The 25,629-nt window shown below is 46.7% G+C and overlaps 1 protein-coding gene across 3 annotated transcripts; it reads right to left on the bottom strand.

Annotated features, from left to right (window-relative positions):
• Positions 1-24: 24 nt before the first annotated feature.
• LOC147093521 (uncharacterized) lies at positions 25-22,083 on the bottom strand. Of its 3 annotated transcripts, XM_085974339.1 has the most exons (4): positions 21,934-22,026; positions 21,783-21,829; positions 21,597-21,681; positions 25-1,857 (listed from the first exon to the last, which is right to left on the bottom strand). In XM_085974339.1, exon 4 carries the CDS (start codon positions 1,746-1,748, stop codon positions 519-521), a length of 1,230 nt encoding a protein of 409 aa, XP_085830465.1. In that variant the 5' UTR covers positions 1,749-1,857; positions 21,597-21,681; positions 21,783-21,829; positions 21,934-22,026; the 3' UTR covers positions 25-518. The 3 variants fall into 3 exon arrangements, 2 of the variants coding, with proteins under 2 accessions (XP_085830465.1, XP_085830466.1); XR_015074714.1 differs by lacking the exon at positions 25-1,857 and adding an exon at positions 2,544-2,794 and having other exon boundaries at positions 21,783-22,083; XM_085974340.1 differs by lacking the exons at positions 21,597-21,681; positions 21,783-21,829; positions 21,934-22,026 and adding an exon at positions 21,254-21,583.
• Positions 22,084-25,629: the final 3,546 nt, after the last annotated feature.

Genomic DNA, 25,629 nt, shown 5'->3' with positions numbered 1-25,629 from the left:
GACTTCCAGAACCTCGATTGTAGTAAAACACAGAAAGTAACAGAAGCTTCTCTCCTGGACACAGATATTGAAAGGACAGGGAATGTCTGTAACAAGTCATCAATTGGCTCTCGTCTTATCTTAGAAACAAGGACTCAATCGATTGTATGTATCAAACGAAGCTGATTTATTTGTACAGAATATTAAAATGCAGCTCAGTCATTGGGGTTTTAACATCCACAAAATATAAGATGGTCACTAATAAATCCAGGAGGGAATTCAGGAGGAACTTGTTTACCCAGAGAGTGGTGAGAGTGTGGAACTCGCTACCACAGGGAGTGGTTGAGGCTAAAAGTATAGATGCATTTAAGGGGGAGCCACATGAGGGTGAAAGGGAGGCTAGAGCCGTTGGGCCAGATGGCCTGTTTCTGTGCTGCACCTTCTATGTAATACCATGAAAGGTCAAATGAAGGGAACCATCAGCTCAACAGGCTGACAGATTAACTAGCAGTACAAAATTTATAAAACATTTTCCACATTCACGTTGCCCCAGCTGCCGGCAGGGCAGAGTGAACTCGCTGGTGTCTCAGCAGGTCAGAAGACTGAGTGAATCTCTTCCCACACACAGAGCAGGTGAACGGCCTCTCCCCGGTGTGAAGACGCTGGTGTCTCAGCAGGTGAGATGACCGAGTGAATCTCTTCTCACACATGGAGCAGGTGAACGGCTTCTCCCCCGTGTGAACTCGCTGGTGAGTCAGCAGGTCAGATGACTGAGTGAATTCCTTACCACACACGGAGCAGGTGAATGGCCTCTCCCCAGTGTGAACTCGCTGGTGAGTCAGCAGGTGGGATGACTGAGTGAATCCCTTCCCACACATGTAGCAGGTGAACGGCCTCTCCCCCGTGTGAACTCGCTGGTGAGTCAGCAGGTAGGATGACTGAGTGAATCCCTTACCACACACGGAGCAGGTGAATGGCCTCTCCCCAGTGTGAACTCGCTGGTGAGTCAGCAGGTGGGATGAGTGAGTGAATCCCTTCCCACACATGGAGCAGGTGAACGGCCTCTCCCTGGTGTGAACTCGCTGGTGAGCCAGCAGGTCGGATGACCGAGTGAATCCCTTCCCGCACACAGAGCAGGTGAACGGCCTCTCTCTGGTGTGAACTCGCTGGTGTCTCAGCAGGTCGGATGACCGAGTGAATCCTTTCCCACACACGGAGCAGGTGAATGGCCTCTCCCCGGTGTGAAGGCAGTGGTGTGCCTTCAGCTCTTGGGAACTATTAAAGCTCCTCCCACAGTCACAACATTTAAAGGGTCGCTCATCAGTGTGAACAAGCTGGTGTCTCAGCAGATGGTTGGACCGAGAGAATCGCTTTCCACACACGGAGCAGGGAAACAGCCCCTCTCCAGTGTCAGCACGCTGGTGATTCATCAGATTCCCAGGACTTTTGAAGCTCTTCCCACAGCCATAACATTGAAACGGTCTCTCATCAATGTGAACGTGCTGGTGTCTCAACAGGTGGGATGACTGAGTGAATCCCTTCCCACACACGGAGCAGGTGAACGGACTGTCCCCGGTGTAACTGTGCCGACGAACCTCCGACACAGATGTGGAACTGAATCCCATCCTGTTGTCCCCACCTTTACCCGGTTTCTCCCCGGTGTGACGGTGCACGTGTCTCACCAGGTCAGGCGATCGGCTGAATCCAAGTCCACACACGGAACACGTGTGCGGTTTGTCCGCGCTGCGATCGCTGCTCTCTCCTTCCATGTGAAAAGGCCAATGATATTCAGGTCCTGATGAATCGAGCGACTCTGTCTGACCCTGACGTGATGTTTGGTCTGAGCTTCCTGTCTGTAAATGCTCCACTTCTAAAACCCTGTAAAAAGAGTGTAGAAAGAGTAAGAGGGAGAATGTTGCCTCATGTCGCCCTTTCCCAGCCCAGGGGCAGTGAAGCTGATTTTCAGGCCCCAGCTGCTGCACAAGTTGGTTAGCCTACCATCAGTAGTTGGGAAAATGCTAAAGAGTCTATTATAAAGATTGTGATAACAGGACACTTAGAAAATATCAACGGGATTAGACAAAGTCAGCACAGATTTATGAAAGGGAAATCGTGTTTGACCAACCTACTGGAGTCTTTTGAGGATGTCACTGGTAGAATAGATAAGGGAGAACCAGTGGATGTGGCGTATTTGGATTTTCAGAAGGCCTTTGATAAAGTCCCACATAAGAGGTTAGTGTGCAAAATTAAGGCAATAGGATTGGGGGTAATATACTGGCATGGATTGAAAATTGGTTGACAGACAGGAAACAGAGAGTAGGAATAAATGGGTCTTTTTCGGGGTGTCAGGCAGTGACTAGTGGGGTACCGCAGGGATCAGTGCTTGGGCCCCAGCTATTCACAATATATATCAATGATTTGGATGAGGGAACCAAATGTAATATTTCCAAGTTTGCTGATGACACGAAACTAGGTGGGATTGTGATTTGTGAGGAGGATGCAAAGAGGCTTCAAGGTAATTTAGACAAGCTGAGTGAGTGGGCAAATATCAAATCAAATCAAATCAACTTTTATTGTCATTGTTAGTGCACAAGTGCAGTACAACGAAATGTAGGCTTGCGGCTCCTGAGAGTGTACAATTTGGATTAGGACACTTAAACATTTCAACATGTTTATTTGTGGAGTTCAGTAGGATGACAGCCCTGGGAAAGAAGCTGTTCCTAAATCTGGTCGTACGGGTGTGAATGCATCTGTAGCGTCTTCCAGATGGTAGGAGGCAGATGCAGTATAATGTGGATAAATGTGAAGTTATCCACTTCAGTAGGAAAAACAGAAAGGCAGAATATTATTTAAATGGTGATAGATTGGGAAATGTTGATGTACAGAGGGACCTGGGTGTCCTTGTACACCAGTCACTGAAAGCAAACATGCAGGTGCAGCAAGCAGTTAGGATGGCAAATGGTTTGTTGGCCTTCATTGCAAGAGGATTTGAGTACAGGAGCAAGGATGTCTTACTACAGTTATACAGGGCCTTGGTGAGACCACACCTAGAGTACTGTGTGCAGTTTTGGTCTCCTGACCTAAGAAAGGATATACTTGCCATAGAGGGAGAGCAGCGAAGGTTCACCAGACTGGTTCCTGGGATGGCAGGACTGTCGTATGAGGAGAGATTGAGTTGACTAGGCCTGTATTCACTAGAGTTTAGAAGAATGAGAGAGGATCTCATTGGAACATATAAAATTCTGACAGGGCTAGACAGACTGGATGCAGGGAGGATGTTTCCCCTGGCTGGGGGGCCTAGAACGAGGGGTCACATTCTCAGAATACGGGGTAGGACATTTAGGACTGAGATGAGGAGAAATTTCTTCACTCAGAGGGTGGGGAACCTGTGGAATTCTCTACCACAGAAGGCTGTGGAGGCCAAGTCACTGAATATATTTAAGGGGATAGATAGATTTCTAGACACAAAAGGCATCAAGGGGTATGGGGAGAGAGCGGGAATATGGTATTGAGATAGAGGAACAGCCCGGATCATATTGAATGGTGGAGCAGGCTCGAAGGGCCGAATGGCCTACTCCTGCTCCTATTTTTCTATGTTTCTCTGCACTGCATACAATGCAAGTATATCCTTCCCTAAATATGGAGACCAAAACTGTCCGCAGAACTCCAGGTGTGGTCTCACCAGCGCCCTGTAAAGTTGCATCAAAACTTCCCTACTTTTATACTCCATACCCCTTGCAATAAAGGCAATTCCATTTGCTTTCCTAATTACTTGCTGTACCTGCATGCTAACTTTCAGAAGTTAGCATGCAGAAGCAACAATAAGGAGGCACATTCATAGGACAGAAACATAGAAGATAGGAGCTGGAGTAGGCCATTCGGCCCCTCGAGCCTGCTCCGCCATTCAATGAGATCATGGCTGATCATCCAAACTCAGTACCCTATCCCTGCCTTCTCCCCATATCCCTTGATCCCTTTAGCCTTAAGAAATATAACCAACTCCATCTTGAATATATTTAATGAATTGGCCTCCACTGCCTTCCGTGGTAGAGAATTCCACAGGTCCACCACTCTCTGGGTGAAGAAATTCCTCCTCATCTCTGTCCTAAATGGCTTACCCCTTATCCTTAGACTGTGACACCTGCTTCTGGACTCCCAACCATCGGGAACATCCTTCCTACATCTAGTCTGTCTAGTCCTCTTAGAATTTTATAAGTTTCAATGAGATCCCCTCTCATTCTTCTAAACTCCATCGAGTATAAGCCCAATCGACCCAATCTCTCCTCATATATCATTCCTGCCATCCCAGATATCAGTCTGGTAAATCTTCGCTGCACTCCCTCCATGGCAAGAACATCCTTCCTCAGATAAGGCGACCAAAACTGCACACAATACTCAAGATGTGGTCTCACCAAGGCCCTGTACAACTGCAGCAAGACATCCTTGTTCCTTTACTCGAACCCTCTCGCTATGAAGGCCAACATACCATTTGCCTTCTTAACCGCCTGCTGCACCTGCATGCTTACCTTCAGCGACTGGTGTACAAGGACACCCAGGTCTCGTTGCACTTCCCCTTCTCCCAATCTATTACCGCTCAGATAATAATCTGCCTTCCTGTTTTTGCCACCAAGTGGATAACCTCGCATTTATCCACGTTATACTGCATCTGCCATGCTTCTGCCCAATCGCCCAACCTGTCCAAATCATACTGGAGTTTCTCGGCATCCTCCTCACAGCACACACACCCACCCAGCTTTGTGTCGTCAGCAAACTTGGAGATATTACATCTAGTTCCCTCGTCTAGATCATTAATATATATTGTGAATAGCTGGGGTCCCAGGACCGATCCCTGCGGTACCCCACTAGTCACTGCCTGCCATTCGGAAAAAGACCCGTTTTTTCCAACTCTTTGCTTCCTGTCTGCCAACCAGTTCTCTATCCAAGTCAGTACCTTGCCCCCAATCCCATGTGCTTTAACTTTGCACGCTAATCTCTTATGCGGGACCTTATGGAAAGCCTTCTGAAAGTCCAAATACACCACATCCACTTATCTCCCTTATCTATTCTACCAGTTACAGTCAGGGTAGACAGTCAGGCTGATGGGATGAAATCTGGGTGGAGAACTGTTCATACAATCAGTTTCAAAATTCTCATCCTGGTGCAAATCCCTCCATGGCCTCACCCCCCTCCCCATCTCTATCTCCTCCAGCCACCCCCCCCCCAAAGAGATCTCTGCGCTCCTCCAATTCTGCCCTCTTGAGCATCCCTGATTTTTAATCGCTCCACCATTGGCGGCCGTGCCTTCAGCTGCCTGGGCCCCGAGCTCTGGAATTCCCTCCCTAAACCTCTCCGCCTCTCTTTCTTCCTTTAAGATGCTCCTTAAAACCCACTTCTGTGACCAAGCTTTTGGCCATCTCCCCTAATATCTCCTTATGTGGCTCGGTGTCAAATTTTTTGTCTTCTCATACTCCTGTGAAGCACCTTGTGACGTTTTACTATTTTAAAGGCGCAATATAAGTACTACTTGTTGGTGTAGATTTCTGTATTGTGAACCTGTCCATTTTTAGAGACTTCAGGCTTTCTTGAACAGTCTCTCTGTTTTCTGAAGATGAAGTTTAATTCCATTTCCCCCCCCACAGTTTCCACATGTACGCTGATGACACCCAGCTCTACATCACTACCACTTCTCTCAACCCCTCCACTGTCTCTGAATGGTCAGACTGCTTGTCCGACATCCGGTTCTGGATTAGCAGAAATGTTCTCCAATTAAATATCGAAGACCGAAGCTATTGACGTATATGATATGATTGGGATTACGGAAACATGGCTCCAGGGTGACCAGGGCTGGGAACTCAACATCCAGGGGTATTCAATATTGAGGAAAGACAGGCAAAAAGGAAAAGGAGGTGGGGTAGCATTGCTGGTTAAAGAGGAGGTTAACAACAGTAAGGAAGAATATTAGCTCTGATGATGTGCAATCTGTATGGGTAGAACTGAGAAATACCAAGGGACAGAAAACATTAGTGGGAGTTGTATACAGACCCCCAAACAGTAATGCAGAGGTTGGGGATGGCATTAAAAGGGAAATTAGAGACACGTGCAATAAGGGCACAGCAGGAATCATGGGTGACTTTAATCTACATATAGATTGGTCTAAACAAATTAGTAACAATACTGTGGAGGAGGAATTCCTGGAGTGTATACGGGATGGTTTCCTGGACCAATATGTCAAGGAACCAACTAGAGATCAGGCCATCTTAGACTGGGTATTATGTAATGAGAAAGGAATAATTAACAATCTTGTTGTGCGAGGCCCCTTGGGGCATAGCGATCATAATATGATCGAATTCTTCATTAAGATGGAGAGTGAAGTAGTTGACTCAGAGTCCTGAATTTAAATAAAGGAAATTATAATGGTCTGAGGAGCGAGTTGGGTAGGATTGATTGGGGAATGTCACTCAATTTGTTCATCCCTGTTTGGTATAAAAATAAAACAAAAAAGGTGAATCAACCGTGGCTAACAAAGGAAATTAGGGATAGCATAAGATCCAAGGAGAGGAGATATAAATTGGCCAGAAAAAGCAGCAAACCTGAGGATTGGGAGTTTAGGATTCAGCAAAGGAATTAATTAAGAGGGGGAAATAGAGTATGAGAGTAAGCTTTCATGGAACATAAAAACGGACTTTAAAAGCTTCTATAGATATGTGAAGAGAAAAAGATTGGTGAAGTCAAGCATAGGTACCTTGCAGTCAGAATCAGGGGAATTTATAATGGGGAACAAAGAAATGGCAGACCAATTAAATATATACTTTGGTTCTGTCTTCACAAAGGAGGACACAAATAACCTCCCAGAGATGTCGGGGAACATAGGGTCTAATGAGAGGGAGGAATTGAAAGAAATCAGTATTTGCAGGGAAATGGTGTTAGGGAAATTGACGGGATTGAAGGCCGATAAATCCCCAGGGCCTGATAATCTACATCCTAGGGTACTTAAGGAAGTGGCCCTAGAAATTGTAGATGCATTGCTGGTCATCTTCCAAAATCCGATAGACTCTGGAACAGTTCCCATGGATTGGAGGGTAGCTAATGTTACCCCACTATTCAAAAAAGGTGGTAGAGAGAAAACAGGGAATTATAAACCGGTAAGCCTGACATCGGTAGTGGGGAAAATGCTAGAGTCCATTATAAAAGATGTAATAGCAGAGCACTTGGAAAACAGTGACAGGATCGGACAAAGTCAACATGGATTTACAAAAGGTAAATGGTGCTTGACTAATCTACTGGAATTTTTAGAGGATGTAACTGGTAAAATAGATAATGGAGAACCAGTGGATGTGGTGTATTTGGACTTTCAGAAGGCTTTCGATAAGGTCCCGCTTAAGAAATTAGCGTGCAAAGTTAAGGCACATGGGATTGGGGGCAAGGTATTGACTTGGATAGAGAACTGGTTGGCAGACAGGAAGCAAAGAGTTGGAATAAACTGGTCTTTTTCTGAGTGGCAGGCAGTGACTAGTGGGGTGCCGCAGGGGTCGGTCCGAGGACCCCAGCTGTTCACAATATATATTAATGATCTAGACGAGGGAACTAGAGGTAATATCTCCAAGTTTGCAGACGACACAAAGCTGGGTGGGAGTGTCTGCTGTGAGGAGGATGCCGAGAAACTCCAGTATGATTTGGACAGGTTGGGTGATTGGGCAGAAGCATGGCAGATGCAATATAACGTGGATAAATGCGAGGTTATCCACTTTGGTGTCAAAAACAGGAAGGCAGATTATTATCTGAATGGCAATAGATTGGGAGAAGGGGAAGTGCAACGAGACCTGGGTGTCCTTGTGCACCAGTCGCTGAAGGTAAGCATGAAGGTGTAGCAGGCGGCTAAGAAGGCAAATGGCATGTTGGCCTTTGTAGCGAGAGGGTTCGAGTACAAGAACAAGGATGTCTTGCTGCAGTTGTACAGGGCCTTGGTGAGACCACACCTTGAGTATTGTGTGCAGTTTTGGTCGCTTTATCTGAGGAAGGATGTTCTTGCCATGGAGGGAGTGCAGCGAAGATTCACCAGGCTGATACCTGGGATGGCAGGAATGACGTATGAGGAGAGATTGGGTCAACTGGGCTTATACTCGCTGGAGTTTAGAAGAATGAGAGGGGATCTCATTGAAACTTATAAAATTCTAACAGGACTAGACAGGCTAGATGTAGGAAGGATGTTCCCGATGTCGGGGAGTCCAGAACCAGGGGTCACAGTCTAAGGATAAGGGGTAAGCCATTTAGGAATGAGATGAGGAGGAATTTCTTCACCCAGAGAGTGGTGAACCTGTGGAATTCTCTACCACAGAAGGCAGTGGAGGCCAATTCATTAAATATATTCAAGAAGGAGATAGATATAGTTCTTAAAGCTAAAGGGATCAAGGGATATGGGGAGAAAGCAGGGATCGGGTACTGAATTTGGATGATCAGCCATGATCTTATTAAATGGCGGAGCAGGCTCGAGGGGCCGAATGGCCGACTCCTGCTCCTATCTTCTATGTTTCGGTCCCCGCCACAAACTCCGCTCCCTGGCCACTGACTCCATCCATCTCCCGAACAATGGGTGACCACCAGAAGGAAAAGGAGGACCAGGCAGGTAGTGCAGGAGTCCCCCCGAGTGCATCTCGCTCTGGTGAGGGCGATGGTTCCTCTGGGGAGTACAGCCAGAGCCAAGTTAACAGTACTAAGGGTGGCTCAGCTGTACCGGAGTGGGAGGAAATCAGGAAAAGCAATAGCGATAGGGGATTCGATAGTTAGGGGAACAGACTGGTGTTTCTGCGGCTGCAGATGTGACTCTAGGATGGTATGATGCCTCCCTGGTGCCAGGCTCAAAGATGTCACTGAACGGCTGCCGGACAGGTGAACAGTCAGAGGTCGCGGCCCATATCGGAACCGACGACATTGGCAGAAAGAGGAATGAGGTCCTGCAGGCAGATTTTAGGGAGCTAGGAGAGAGTTTAAAAAGCAGGACCTCAAAAAGGTAGTTATATCCGGATTACTCCTGGTGCCACGTGTGAGTGAGGATAGAAACAGGAGGATAGAGCAGATGAATGCGTGGCTGGAGAGATGGTGCAGGAGGGAGGGATTTAGATTCCTGGGACATTGGGACCGGTTCTGACGGAGGTGGGGCCTGTACAGGTCAGACGGGTGTAAGATTCGCGAAATTTTCATTAAATAATCACGCAGGAAAATACGGTTAATAAAACAGCTTTATTGACCAAAGAAGCTTATACAGAGAAACCTTTGATAAAAGGGCACACAAAAATGGCTGCCAGACCTCGTGACCAGCTTCTGGGACCATTTGAATTTCTGTTACTGCAAGCCAGACAGGCTTGTGGATTGAGGGCATTAAAAGCCGGCGAAAACCAGTTTCGGGAAACTGAAACTCATGGAACTGAGCATAAATATTGATTAGATTATAAGTACAGGACAGATTTGGGTGGCAGGATGAGACCCATCAAGAAATGAGCGGACAATTGAACGAACGCTTAAACCCATTACACTGTACAAAGAGAAGCCATTTAACAGCCATCCAGGGCAATCTCCAGACCGATCAATATACAAACCAAGTTACGGTGACAAAGCAAAGACATTATCGGCCCAGGAAGGCCAGTTCAGCTATCACCGACTCCCGTTATGAAGACAAAACACCCCTGCAGAGAGTTCTGCCCGCCAAAATTATTACAAAGACAGGACTATGATTTGGCGGGAGATAAGAATGTTCCAAAAAAGTATAACTGTGAATTGAGTAAAGTCCAAGGACGCTTGGGGACAGACTCTTCGGTTAAACGGCACTTCGGTTCGGAACGTGTTCAGTGTTCGGCCAGGCAAGGCCCGGCCACGACGAGAAGAATTCGGCTTGGAAGCCAGCTCGGCCAGGAAAGGCCCAGCCATGACGGGAAGAAGACGAGGGAGGCCCGGGTACTTTTGTCGGGAGATCATCGACGACCCAGGCCGGAGAAGAAGACACTCAGGTCCCGGAGCCCAGGATCCAGTTCTTCAACATCACATCGGTAACGGATTCATCCGTGTGCATCCAGTTCTTAAAAATCACATCGGAAACGGATCCATCCGTGGCGAGCGCTCACCAAGGCTGTGCCGGCTGCCTACATCGCAGGAGAACCAAGAGGAAAACAAGCTGCGCCAGAAGCTTCCAAACCCACGTGACGACGGAAAGCTGTGTCGAAAGGCTGCAAAGCCCTTTTCGCAATTCTTAAAGTGGTGAGCATGGTCCCGGGTCCCTCAAATCGAAACTTAGTTAGGTTTAGGGGAGGGGGTTAAGGGTAATTGTAATGTGTTACCCCTTTCACGATGTGCCATGTGTTCCCCATTTCCCTAGAGTTAAGTTTATAGATGTGTGCATGCTTGTCGTTGCTTTAATCTGTGCATATGACATGTATTTTATAATGCTGCAAACTGTTCAATAAAGGCATCCATTTCGTGCTATTCGACCTGGTCTATTGAGTTTTTCTGCACTACAGCTCCCTGCACCTAAGTCCAAGGTCTAGAACCGTAGGGGCGAGTGGGTCGAACCACTCACGGGTAATTATTGCAAGAAGCCTGGCAGGAGACCAGAGCAAGCAAGAGAAACCCCCTACACGGGTTACACCTCAACAGAGCCGGGACCAATATCCTCACTGGGGGGTTTGCTGGTGCTGTTGGGGAGGGTTTAAACCAATTGAGCAGGGGGATGGGCACCAGGATGGCTATGATAAATTGACCCTTAGTGTTAGGGGGATTAAATACGTGGGGTTACGGGGATAGGGTGAGATATGTGTTGGTGTAGGGGTTACAGGGATCGGGTGGGATATGTGTCGGTGCAGGCTCGATGGGCCGAAATGGCCTCTATCTGCACTGTGGGGTTTCTGTGATGTAGCATTAGCCAGGACAAACATGGTGCACAAAAGAGTGGGAGATACAAAGAGCACTAGAGTAAGAAATAGTACGGTATTAGGTGGGGTCAGTCTAAGAGAATACTGTGGCAGAGCCACCAAGAGACTCTTGCAGTAATGTATATAATTGCCTTTAACAGGGGTTCGTTACCTTTAATTGTTTGCTTTGTATAAATAGCGCAGGTTCGGTAAAATGTCGATCCAGCGCGATGACGTCATCACGCAGGTCACGTGACGTTCCCAATGGCGGGAAACGTGATGACATCAGAGGGGGGAGGCGTTCTCTCTCAGTCCTCGTGGAACCAGTTTGAGTACAGACCTGTTTAGAGTTTCTCCTGCGTTTTTGTTTGAAACTTTTACCAGTTTGCATTAAACCTCATTTGGTTAGCTGATAGTCTCGATCTCAGTACTTTCGTTAGGAATTTGACAATTCCTACAATACAAGAATTTTACAGTGCATGTATTTAAACGCACAAAGTGTAGTAAGTAAGGTTGGTGAGCTGCAGGCACTAATAGCCACATGGGAATGTGATGTGCTGATAACAGAGACCTGGCTCAAAAAAGGGCAGGATTAGGTATTAAAAATTCCTGGATATCAGGTGTTCAGGAAAGATAGGGAAGGAAAGAAAGGTTGTGGTGGTGTGGCAGTATTGATTAAAGGGGTATATTACAGTGCTCCTTGAAAAAGCCTCCTTGAAAAGATACAACATCCCCACCGACACCTGGGAATCCCTGGCCCAAGACCGCACAAAGTGGAGGAGAAGCATCCGGGAAGCGCCGAACACCGAGTCTCTTCACCGGGAGCAAGTGGAAGCCAAGCGCAGGCAGCGCACGTCAACCTAAGCACCCCACCCACCCGCCCCTTCAACCACCGTCTGGTACACCTGTGACAGAGACTGTCGGTCCCACACTGGACTCATCAGTCACCTGAGAACTCATTTTTAATGTGGAAACAAGTCATCCTCGGTTCCGAGGGACTGCCTAAGAAGGAAGAAGGAGAATATTACAGTGCTGGAGAGAGAGGATGTCCTGGAGAGATCAAGGACAGAATCTATTTGGTTTGAGTTAAGAAACAATAGAGGTGCCATTACACTACTAGGTGTATTCTATAGGCTACCGACTAGTGGGGACAATATGGAGGAGCACATTTGTAGGGAAATTACAGAGAGATGCAAGAACAATAGAATAGTGATAATGGGGGACTTCAATTATCCTAATATAGACTGGGATAGTAATAGTGTAAAGGGCAGACAGTGGGAAGAATTTCTGAAGTGTGTTCAGGAGAACTTTCTTGATCAGTACGTTTCCGGCCCAACGAGGAAGGAGGCATTGCTGGATCTGGTTCTGGGGAATGAGGTGCGTCAGGTGAATCAAGTTTCAGTAGGGGAATATTTAGGGAAGAGTGATCATAATATCATAAGGTTTAGGTTAGCTCTGGAAAAGGACAGGGAGCAATCTAGAGTCAAAATACTTAACTGGAGGAGGGGGGGCAATTTCAGTGGGATGAGAACAGAGCTGGCCCGGGTAAATTGGAATCAATGATTGTCAGGCAAAACTGTAATCGAACAATAGGCTGCCTTTAAAGATGAGATGATTCAGGTACAGTCGAGGTACATTCCCACGACGGGGAAAGGTAGGGCAAATAAAACCAGAGCTCCCTGGGTGACAAAAGGCATAGAGAGTAAGAAAGCAGAAAAAAGGGGGCGTATGACAGATGTCAGGTTGAGAATACATAGAAGATAGGAGCAAGAGTAGGCCATTCGGCCCTTCGATCCTGCTCCGCCATTCAATGAGATCATGGCTGATCATTCAAATTCAGTATCCTGTCCCTGCCTTCTCCCCATATCCCTTGATCCCTTAAGCCTTAAGAAATATATCCAACTCTTTCTTGAATATATTTAATGAACTGGCCTCCACCGCCCTCTGTGGCAGAGAATTCCACAGGTTCACCACTCTCTGGGTGAAGAAATTCCTCCTCATTTCAGTCCTAAATGTCCTACCCCTTATCCTTAGACTATGACCCCTGGTTCTGGACTCCCCGACCATCGGGAACATCCTTCCAGCATCTAGTCTGTCTAGGCCTGACAGAATTTTATAGGTTTCGATGAGATCCCCTCTCAATCTTCTAAACGCCAGTGAGTATAAGCCCAATCGACACAATCTCTCCTCATACGTCATTCCTGCCGTCCCAGGTATCAGCCTGGTGAATCTCCGCTGCACTCCTTCCATGGCAAGAACGTCCTTCCTCAGATAAGGCGACCAATACTGCACACAATACTCAAGGTGCGGTCTCACCAAGGCCCTGTACAACTGTAGCAAGACATCCTTGTTCCTGTACTCGAACCCTCTTGCTACGAAGGCCAACATACCATTTGCCTTCTTAACCGTCTGCTGCACCTGCATGCTTACCTTCAGCGACTGGTGCACAAGAACACCCAGGTCTCTTTGCACTTCCCCTTCTCCCAATCTATTGCCATTCAAATAATAATGTGCCTTCCTGTTTTTGCCACCAAAGTGGATAACCTCACATTTATCCACATTATAGTGCATTTGCCATGTTTCTGCCCAATCACCTAACCTGTCCAAATCGTACTGGAGTTTCATGACATCCTCCTCGCAGCATACCCTCCAACCCAGCTTTGTGTCGTCTGCAAATTTGGAGATATTACATCCAATTCCCTCATCCAGATCATTAATATATATTGTGAACAGCTGGGGTCCTAGGACCGATCGGTACCCCACTAGTCACTGCCTGCCACATGGAAAACGACCCGTTTATTCCAACTCTTTGCTTTCTGTCCGCCAACCAGTTCTCTATCCAAGTCAATACCTTGCCCCCAATCCCATGTGCCTTAATTTTGCACGCTAATCTCTTATGCGGGACCTTATCGAAAGCCTTCTGAAAGTCCAAATACACCACATCCACTGGTTCTCCCTTATCTATTTTACCAGTTACATCCTCAAAAAATTCCAGTAGATTAGTCAAGCATGATTTACCTTTTGTAAATCCATGTTGACTTTGTCCGATCCTGTCACCGTTTTCCAAGTGCTCTGCTATTACATCTTTTATAATGGACTCTAGCATTTTCCCCACTACCGATGTCAGGCTATAATTCCCTGCTTTTTCTCTGCCACCTTTTTTGAATAGTGGGGTAACATTAGCTACCCTCCAATCCATGGGTACTGTTCCAGAGTCTATCGAGTTCTGGAAGATGACCAGCATTGCATCTACTATTTCTAGGGCCACTTCCTTAAGTACCCTGGGATGTAGATTATCAGGCCCTGGGGATATATCGGCCTTCAGTCCCATCAATTTTCCTAACACCATTTCCCTACAAATACTGATTTCTTTCAGTTCCACCCTTTCATCAGACCCTATGTTTCCCGGTATTTCTGGGAGGTTATTTGTGTCCTCCTTTGTGAAGACAGAACCAAAATATGTATTTAGTTGGTCTGCCATTTCTTTGTTCCCCATTATAAATTCCCCCGATTCTGACTGCAAGGGACCTACGCTTGACTTCACCAATCTTTTACTCTTCACATATCTATAAAAGCTTCTACAGTCAGTTTTTATGTTCCCTGCAAGCTTACTCTCATATTCTATTTTCCCTTTTTTAATTAATCCCTTTGTCCTCCTTTGTTGAATCCTGAACTGCTCCCAATCCTCAGGATTATTGCTTTTTCTGGCCAATTTGTATGTCCTCTCCTTGGATCTTATGCTATCCCTAATTTCCCTTGTTACCCATGGTTGAGTCACCTTTATTGTTTTATTTTTATGCCAAACTGGGATGAACAACTTCGGTAGTTCATCCATTCGGTCTTTGAATGTTTGCCATTGCCTATCCACCGTCAACCCTTTGAGTGCCATTCCCCAATCAATCCTACCCAACTCGCTCCTCAGACCATCGTAGTTTCCTTTATTTAAATTGAGGACCCTTGTTTCTGAGTCAACTACTTCATTCTCCATCTTAATGAAGAATTCGATCATATTATGATCGCTCCGACCCAAGGGGCCTCGTACAACAAGATTGCTAATTAATCCTTTCTCGTTACATAATACCCAGTCTAAGATGGCCTGATCTCTGGTTGGTTCCTCGACATATTGGTCCAGGAAACCATCCCGTAAACACTCCAAGAATTCCTCCTCCACAGTATTGTTACCAATTTGGTTAGCTCAATCTATATGTAGATTAGTCACCCATGATGACTGCTGTGTCCTTATTGCACGCTTCTTTAATTTCCCTTTTAATGCCATCCCTAACCTCCGCCTTACTGTTTGGAGGTCTATATACCACTCCCACTAATGTTTTTTTCCCCTTAGTATTTCTCAATTCTACCCATACAGATTCCACATCATCAGAGCTAATATCCCTTCTTTAACCAGTAAGGTACCCCACCTCCCTTTCCTTTTTGCCTATCTTTCCTGAATATCGAATACCCCTGGATGTTGAGTTCCCAGTCTTGGCCTTCCTTGAGCCACGTTTCCATTATCCCAACCAAATCATATTCATTTACCTCTATTTGTGCAGCCAATTCATCCACCTTATTACAAATGCTCCTCGCATTAAGACACAAAGCCTTCAGGCTTGTTTTTTTAACGCTCTTAGACCTATTAGAATTATTATTTACTGTGGCCACGTTTGATTTAAACCGTTGATTTCTCTGGCTGCCACTTTTGTTTTTCTCCTTCCTATCTTTTGCTTTTATCCTTGTTTCCCTTGCCTCTGTCTCCCTGCTCAGGTTCCCAACCCCCTTCCATTTTAGTTTAAACCCTCCCCCACAGCACTAACAAACAAACCCCCTAGGACATCGGTTCCAGCCCTGCCCAGGTGTAGACCGTCCGGTTTGAACTGGTCCCACCTCCCCCAGAACCGGTTCCAATGTCCCAGGAACTTGAATCCCTCCCCCTGGCACCATTCCTCTAGCCACGTATTCATCTGAAGTATCCTTCTATTTCTACTCTGAATAGCACGTAGCACTGGTAGCAATCCTGAGATTACTACCTTTGAGGTCCTGTTTTTTAATTGACCTCCTAACTCCCTATATTCCACTTTTAGGACCTCATCCCGCTTTTTACCTACATCGTTGGTACCTATATGCACCACGACAACTGGCTGTTCACCCTCCCCTTCCAAGATGTTCTGCAGCCGCTCGGAGACATCCTTGACCCTTGCACAAGTGAGAACCAGGCTGAATACAGAAAGTTCAGAGGGGAAGTGAAAAAGGAAATAAGGACAAAGAGAGTATGAGAATAGACTGGCAGCTAACATAAAAAGAAATCTGAAAGTCTTCTATAAGCATATAAATAGTAAACGGGTAGTAAGAGGAGGGGTGGGACCGATTAGGGACCGAAAAGGAGACCTACGCATGGAGGCAGAGGGTAAGGCTGAGGTACTAAATCAGTACTTTGCATCTGACTTCACCAAGGAAGAAGATGCTGCCATGGACATAGTGAAGGAGGAGGTAGAGGAGATACTGGATGGGCTAAATTTTGATAAAGAGGAGGTACTAGAAACGCTGGTTGTACTTAAAGTAGATAAGTGACCATGACTGGATGGGATGCATCCTAGGATGCTGAGGGAAGTAAAAGGTGGAAATTGCGGAGGTACCGACCATAATCTTCCAATCCTCCTTGGATTCGGGGGTGGTGCCAGAGGACTGGAGAATTGCAAATGTTACACCCTTGTTCAAGAAAGGGTGTAAGGATAAACCCAGCAACTACAGGCCAGTCAGTTTAACCTTGGTAGTGGGGAAGCGTTTAGAAATGATAATCCGGGACAAAATTAACAGTCACTTGGATAAGTGTGAATTAATTAAGGGAAGCCAGCATGGATTTGTTAAAGGCAAATCGTGTTTAACCAACTTGATGGAGTATTTTAATGATGTAACGGAGAGGGTTGATGAGGACAATGCGGTTGATGTAAGTCTGATATCGGTAGTGGGGAAAATGCTAGAGTCCATTATAAAAGATGTAATAGCAGAGCACTTGGAAAACAGTGACAGGATCGGACAAAGTCAACATGGATTTACAAAAGGTAAATCGTGCTTGACAAATCTACTGGAATTTTTTGAGGATGTAACTGGTAGAATAGATAAGGGAGAACCAGTGGATGTGGTGTATTTGGACTTTCAGAAGGCTTTCGATAAGATCCCGCATAAGAGATTAGCGTGCAAAGTTAAAGCACACGGGATCGGGGGCAAGGTACTGTCTTGGATAGAGAACTGGTTGGCAGACAGGAAGCAAAGAGTTGGAATGAATGGGTCTTTTTCAGAGTGGCAGGCAGTGACTAGTGGGGTACCACAGCGATCGGTCCTTGGACCCCAGCTATTCACAATATATATTAATGATCTAGACGAGGGAACTAGATGTAATATCTCCAAGTTTGAAGACGACACAAAGCTGAGTGGGCGTGTGTGCTGTGAGGAGGATGCCAAGAAACTCCAGTATGACTTGGAAAGGTTGGGTGATTATACTGCATTTGCCATGCAGCTGCCCAATGTGGATAAATGTGAGGTTATCCACTTTGGTGGCAAAAACAGGAAGACAGATTAATATCTGAATGGCAATAGATTGGGAAAAGGGCAAGTTCAACAAGACCTGGGTGTCCTTGTGCACCAGTCACTGAAGGTAAGCATGCAGGTGCAGCAGGCGGTTAAGAAGGCAAATGGTATTTTGGCCTTCATAGCAAGAGGGTTCGAGTACAGGAGCAAGGAAGTCTTGCTGCAGTTGTACAGGGCCTTGGTGAGAACACACCTTGAGTATTGTGTGCAGTTTTGGTCGCCTTATCTGAACAAGAATGTTCTTCCCATGGAGGGAGTGCAGCTAAGATTCACCAGACTGAAACCTGGGATGGCAGGAATGACATATGAGGAGAGATTGAGTCGATTGGGCTTATACTCGCTGGAGTTTAGAAGAATGAGAGGGGATCTCATTGAAACTTATAAAATTATAACAGGACTAGACAGACTAGATGCAGGAAGGATGTTCCCGATGGTCGGGGAGTCCAGAACCAGGGGTCACAGTTTAAGGATAAGGCGTAAGCCATTTAGGTCTGAGATGAGGAGGAATTTCTTCACCCAGAGAGTGGTGAACCTGTGGAATTCTCTACTGCAGAAGGCAGTTGAGGCCAATTCATTAAATATATTCAAGAAGGAGTTAGATATATTTCTTAAGGCTAAAGGGATCAAGGGATACGGGGAGAAAGCAGGGACAGGGTACTGAGTTTGGATGATCAGCCATGATCTCATTGAGTGCCGGAGCAGGCTCGAGGGGCCGAATGGCCTACTCCTGCTCCTATCTTCTATGTTTCAATGATGTGGTGTACATGGACTTCCAAAAGGCATTTGATAAAGTGCCACAGCCATGGGCTTCAACTTTGCTGGCAAGCCCATTACTAAAAGGGACAGTGGCTGCATGGATATGAAATTGGCCTAGTGACAGGAAACAGAGAGCAGTGGTGAACGGTTGTTTTTCGGACTGGAGGAAGGTACACAGTGGCGTTCCCCAGGTGTTGGTTCTAGGACCACTGCTTTTCTTGATATGTTCTGGATGAGCAAATATTTTCTCCAATTAAATATTGGGAAGACCTAAGCCATTGTTTTCGGTCCCCGCCCCAAACTCCGTTCCCTAGCCACTGACTCCATCCCTCTCTCTAACATCTGTCTGCGGCTGAACCACACTGTTCGCAACCTTGGTGTCATATTTGACCCTGAAATGAGCTTCTGACCACATATCTGCAGCATAACAAAGAGCGCCTACTTCCACCTCGGTAACATCGCTCCGTAACATCGCCTCAGCTCATCCGCTGCTGAAACCCACATCCAGGCCTTTGTTCCCTCTAGACTTGACTATTCCAACGCACTCCTGGCTGGCCTCCCACGTTCCATCCCACGTAAACTTGAGGTCATCCAAAACTCTGCTGCCCGTGTCCTAACTCGCACCAAGTCCCGTTCACCCATCACCCCTGCTCGCTGATCTACATTGGCTCCTGGTTAAGCAACGCCTCGATTTCAAAATTCTCATCCTTGTTTTCAAATCCCCTCCTTGGCCTCGCCCCTTCCTACCTCTGTAATCTCCTTCAGCCCCACAATCCCCCGAGATATCAGCGCTCCTCTAATTCTGCCCTCTTGAGCAACCATGATTATAATCACTCAACCATCGGTGGCCGTGTCTTCTGTTGCCGGGGCCCTAAGCTCTGGAATTCCCTCCCTAAACCTCTCTGCCTCGCTACCTCTCTTTCCTCCTTGAAGACGCTCCTTAAAACCTACCTCTTTGACCAAGCTTTAGGTCACCTGTCCTAATTTCTCCTTATGTGGCTCGGTGTCAAATTTTTTGTCTTAAAATCCTCCTGTGCAGCGCCTTGCGACGTTTTACTACGTTAAAGGCGCTATAGAAATACAAGTTGTTGTTGATATATATCAATGACTTGGACGTGGGTGTTCAGGGCAGTATTTCAAAATTTGCAGATGACACAAAACTTGGAAGTATGGTGAACAGTGAGGATGATAGAGATAGACTTCAAGAGGACATAGACAGGCTAATAGAGAGGGTTTGAGTACAGGAACAAGGATGTCTTGCTGCAGTTGTACAGGGCCTTGGTGAGACCGGACCTTGAGTATTGTGTGCGGTTTTGGTCGCCTTACCTGAGGAAGGACGTTTTTGCCATGGAAGGAGTGCAGCGAAGATTCACCAGGCTGATACCTGGGATGGCAGGAATGACGTATGAGGAGAGATTGGGTCGATTGGGCTTATACTCGCTGAAGTTTAGAAGAATGAGAGGGGATCTCATTGAAACTTATAAAATTCTAACAGGACTAGACAGACTAGATGCAGGAAGGATGTTCCCGATGGTCGGAGCGTCCAGAACCAGGGGTCACAGTCTAAAGATAAGGGGTAAGCCATTTAGGACAGAAATGGAGGAGGAATTTCTTCACCCAGAGAATGTATTCAATCTTTCCTTGCAGCTGAAATTCTCTAGTCCTGGCAACATCCTTGTAAATCTCCCGTCTCGAGCAGTCACATCTTTCCTGCAATGGGGACGACCAGAACTGCACACGGTGGCCTAACTGGTGTTTTTGTACAGTTCAAGCAGAAACTCCCTGCTCTTACATGATACAGAAAGAGAGAGGCACTGCCCCTTTAAATACCTGGGGACACATGGAAACATAGAAGATAGGAGCAGGAGTAGGCCTTTCGGCCCCTCGAGCCTGCTCCGCCATTCAACGAGATCATGGCTGATCATCCAAATTCAGTACCCTGTCCCTGCCTTCTCTCCATATCCCTTGATCCCTTTAGCCTTAAGAAATACATCCAACTCCTTCTTGAGTATATTTAATGAATTGGCCTGTACTGCCTTCTGTGGTAGAGAATTCCACAGGTTCACCACTCTCTGGGTGAAGAAATTCCTCCTCATCTCTGTCCTAAATGGCTTACCACTTATCCTTAGACTATGACCCCTGGTTCTGGACTCACCGACCATCGGGAACATCCTGTCTGCATCTAGTCGGTGTAGTCCTCTCCTCATACGTCATTCCTGCCATCCCAGGTATCAGCCTGGTGAATCTTCGCTGCACTCCTTCCATGGCAATAACATCCTTCCTCAGATAAGGTGACCAAAACTGCACACAATACTCAAGATGTGGTCTCACCAAGGCCCTGTACAACTGCAGCAAGACATCCTTGTTCCTGTACACAAACCCTCGCGTTACGAAGGCCAACATACCATTTGCCTTCTTAACCGCCTGCTGCACCTGCATGCTTACCTTCAGCGACTGGTGCACAAGGACGCCCAGGTCTCGTTGCACTTCCCCTTCTCCCAATCTATTGCCATTCAGATAATAATCTGCCTTCCTGTTTTTGACACCAAAGTGGATAACCTCGCATTTATCCACGATATATTGCATCTGCCATGCTTCTGCCCAATCACCCAACCTGTCCAAATCATACTGGAGTTTCTCGGCATCCTCCTCACAGCACACACGCCCACCCAGCTTTGTGTCATCTGCAAACTTGGAGATATTACATCTAGTTCCCTCATCCAGATCATTAATATATATTGTGAATAGCTGAGGTCCAAGGACCGATCACTGCGGTACCCCACTAGTCACTGCCTGCCACTCGGAAAAAGACCGGTTTATTCCAACTCTTTGCTTTATGTCTGCCAACCAGTTCTCTATCCAAGTCAATACCTTGCCCCCAATCCCATGTGCCTTAACTTAACACGCTAATCTCTTATGCATGACCTTATCGATAGCCTTTTGAAAGTCCAAATACACCACATCCACTGGTTCTCCCTTATCTATTTTACCAGTTACATCCTCAAAAAATTCCAGTAGATTAGTCAAGCACGATTTACCTTTTGTAAATCCATGTTGACTTTGTCCGATCCGGTCACTGTTTTCCAAGTGCTCTGCTATTACATCTTTTGGACATCCTCGTAAATCTCCTATCTTGAGCATTCACATCTTTCCTGCAATGGGGCGAGCAGAACTGCACACAGCCGACTAGCCGGTGGCCTAACTGGTGTGTTTGTACAGTTCAAGCAGAACCTCCCTGCTCTTACATGATACAGAGAGAGGCACTGCCCCTTTAATACCTGGGGGGCACCCATTCCCCTTTAAATGGCCAAGCAATTGCTTTTGTTGAAAAGGGGCCGCAGTCCCCTTTGACTCACCCCCCCACCCACCACAAATACTCACAAGAGAGAGAGGAGGAAGATGCTGGTCTTTGTCTCTATAAAAGTGGCTGCCCACCAAAATGTTCACAGCACCAGGGCTCTTTGTTCTGGATAAAAGGGAAAAAGAGAAAAGGTTCACTTATTTTTAAATGAATGCAGTTGATGAATAGCCTTGCAATAAAGGTAATGCAAAGGAATAAACACTCACAAGCTGGGTTTTTATCCACCTCCTCCTCCCCTTCCCTTTAACAGCTCCTGCAGACAATGAAAACAGGAAATAACAACAGAAAATGCTGGAAAAATTCAGCAGGCCAGGCAACATCCGTGGAGAGAAATTAGAGTGACGTTTCGGGACTAACCCTTTTTCAAACTGGAAAGGAAATAAAATAAATAGGAAATGAAAGCAGGAACGCGGCCTGCAGCCCATCGAGGTCCCGCCCCACTCCCTCCCGCGCCACCATTGCTTGGAGGACCGTCAGCCCGTCTCGGCCTCCCAGCGTTTTCCGCGCTCCTGATTGGCGGGCGCCTCGCGTCAATCAACCCCCCACCGCTTACGAGCTGACGCATGCATGCAACGCCCAGTGGTCAGTTGGATTGGCACGTGCAGCCCACCGAGGTCCCGCCCCCCTCTCGCGCTGCCATTGCTTGGAGGACCGTCAGCCCGCCCGGTTCTCCCAGCGTTTTGCGCGCTCCTGATTGGTGAGTGCCTCGCGTCAATCAAACCCCCACCCCACCGCTTACGCGCTGACGCCAGCACGCAACGCCCAGGGGTCGGTTGGATCGGCGCACGCCACCGAAAGGTAAAAAAAAGATACCCCACACAAATGAGGATAAACAAGAATAATAATGATCGCACTTTAAGGGGGAGGAGGTTGGGGGAATTAATGAGTTTTCAATTTGTTTCGGAAAAAAAAAATTTGAAAAGCATCCGAACGGTGCGAGGCGGGCTGCGCATGCGCTCCAGCCAGCCTTTGACTCCCCCACGTGGGCCGCGCCCGGACACGCCCACTTCCCTTCCCCTGCACCAATCACAGCGCGGGCAGGCGCTTCTAGCAATCGTCATCTGTCAATCACCCTCCCCTCCCCCTCGTGGTGTCGATTGACAGCGGTGTCAGCCAATGACGTGCAGGAAGGGGCGGGACCAGTGCCAGGACTGACAGCAAGCCTGAACTAACTCAATTAAATACCTGCATGCAACCAAAAAAAACCTTTTATTTTAGTCAGCCAAAAAACAGCAAAGCAAGTAAGGTTTCCTGAGTCAGCAAAGCCTATTTTAAAGAATTATAGAGCGATATCGCAGGGATCGGTCCTTGGGCCCCAGCTATTCACAATATATATTAATGATCTAGACGAGAGAACTAGATGTAATATCTCCAAGTTTGCAGATGACACAAAGCAGGGTGGGCGTGTGTGCTGTGAGGAGAATGCCGAGAAACTCCAGTATGATTTGGATAGGTTGGAGGATTGGGCAGATGCAGTATAATGTGGTAAATGCGAGGTTATCCACTTTGGTGGCAAAAACAGGAAGTCGGATTATTATCTGAACGGCAATAGATTGGGAGAAGGGGAAGTGCAACGAGACCTGGGTGTTCTTGTGCACCAGTCGCTGAAGGAAAGCATGCAGGTGCAGCAGGCGGTTAAAAAGGCAAATGGTATGTTGGCCTTTGTAGCGAGAGGGTTTGAGTACAGGAACAAGGATGTCTTGCTGCAGTTGGACAGGGCCTTGGTGAGACCACACCTTGAGTATTGTGTGCAGTTTTGGTCGCCTTATCTGAGGAAGGATGTTCTTGCCATGGAGGGAGTGCAGCGAAGATTCGCCAGACTGATACTTGGGATGGCAGGAATGACGTATGAGGAGAGATTGGGTCGATTGGGCTTGTACTCGCTGGAATTTAGAAGAATGAGAGGGGATCTCATTGAAACTTATAAAATTCTGACAGGACTGGACAGACTAAATGCAGGAAGGATGTTCCCGATGGTCGGGAAATCCAGAACCAGGGGTCACGGTCCAAGGATAAGGGGTAAGCCATTTAGGACAGAAATGAGGAGGAATTTCTTCACCCAGAGAGTGGTGAACCTGTGGAATTCTCTACCACAGAAGGCAGTAGAGGCCAATTCATTAAATATATTCAAGAAGGAGTTACATATATTTCTTAAGGCTAAAGGGATCAAGGGATATGGGGAGAAGGCAGGGACCGGGTCGAGTTTGGATGATCAGCCATGATCTCATTGAATGGCGGAGCAGGCTCGAGGGGTCGAATGGCCTACTCCTGCTCCTATCTTCTATGTTTCTATGCAGTGCAGGAGGAGGCCATTCAGTCCCTCGAGCCTGCTCCGCCATTCAATAAGATCATGGCTGGTCTGCAGCCTCACTCCATATAGCCGCCTTTGGCCCATATCCCTTAATACCTTTGGTTAACAAAAATCTATCAGTCTCCGATTTTAAAATGAACGATTGATCCAGCATCAATTGCCGTTTGCGGAAGAGAGTTCAAAACTTCTACCACCCTTTGTGTGTACTAGTGTTTCCTAATTTCACTCCTGAAAGGTCTGGCTCTAATTTTTAGACTCTGCCCCCAGTCCTAGAATCCCTAACCAGCGGAAATAGTTTCTCTCTATCTACCCTATCTGTTCCCCTTAATATCCTGAAAACTTCGATGAGATCGCCCCTTAACCTTCTAAATTCTAGGGAATACAACCCTAGTTTGTGTATTCTCTCCTCATAACTTAACCCTTGAAGTCTTTGAAAGAGCTCTCCAATTAATCCCACTCCCCTCATATCCCTGCAAATTTTTCCCCTTAAAGTACCGATCCAATTCTCTTTTGAAAGCTACTATTGAATCTGCTTCCACCACCCTTTCAGGCAGCGCATTCTAGATCACAACAACTCGCTGCGTAATAAACATTCTCCTCACCTCGCCTCTGGTTCTTTTGTCAATGACCTTATATCTGTGTCCTTTGGTTACCGACCCCCCTGCCACTGGAAACAGTTTCTCTTTATTTACTCTATCGAAACCCTTCATGATTTTGAACGCCTCTATTAAATCTCTCCTTAACCTTCTGCTCTAAGGATAACAATCCCTGCTTCTCCAGTCTTTCCACACAACTGAAGTCCCTCATCCCTGGAACCATCCTGGTAAATTTCCTCTGCACCCTCTCCAAGGCCTTGACATCCTTCCTAAAGTGTGGTTCCCAGAACTGGACACAATACTCCAGCTGGTGCGTAACCAGTGATTTATAAGGGTTTAAGAACATAAGAAACAGGAGCAGGAGTAGGCCATTCGGCCCTTCGAGCCTGCTCCGACATTCAATGAGATCATGGCTGATCTTCGGTCTCAACTCCATTCACCGGCCCGTATCACCATATCCCTTGATGCCCTTACTAGTCAGAAATCTATCGACTTCTGTTTTGAATATACCCAATAACTGAGCCTCCACAGCCCTCTGGGGTAGAGAATTCCAAAGATTCACCACCATCTGTGTGAAGAAATGTCTTCTCACCTCAGTCCTGAATGGCTTACCCTTTATCCTGAGGCTGTGGCCCCTGGTTCTAGACACCCCAGCCAAGGGAAACATTCTTCCAGCATCCATCCCTATCAAGCCCTGTAATAATTTTGTATGCTTCAATGAGATTCCCTCTCATTCTTCTGAATTCAAGAAAATACAGGCCTAGTTTACTCAATCTCTTCTCATACGACAGTCCCGCCATCCCAGGAATCAATCTCGTGAACCTTCGTTGCACTCCCTCTATGGCAAGTATACCCTTCCTTAGGTAAGGAGACCAAAATTGTACACAGTACTCCAGGTGTGGTCTCACCAAGGCCCTATATAATTGGAGTAAGACTGCTTTACTCCTGTACTCAAATCCTCTTGTAATGAAGGCCAGCATACCATTTGCCTTCCTAATGTCTTGCTGCACCTGCACATTCACTTTCAGTGACTGATATACAAGGACAGCCAGGTCCCTTTGATCATCTGCATTCCCCAATCTTTCACCATTTAGGAAATATTCTGCCTTTCTGTTTTTTCTACCAAAGTGAATAACTTCAAATTTA

This window comes from Somniosus microcephalus, unplaced genomic scaffold, assembly GCF_052327205.1.
Source record: "Somniosus microcephalus isolate GS21.2 unplaced genomic scaffold, FLI_Smic_1.0 unresolved_chr1, whole genome shotgun sequence".
NCBI lineage: Eukaryota > Metazoa > Chordata > Chondrichthyes > Squaliformes > Somniosidae > Somniosus > Somniosus microcephalus.
The sequence above is the reverse complement of the archived record's forward strand: the minus strand, read 5'-3'. Positions and strand labels throughout refer to the sequence as shown.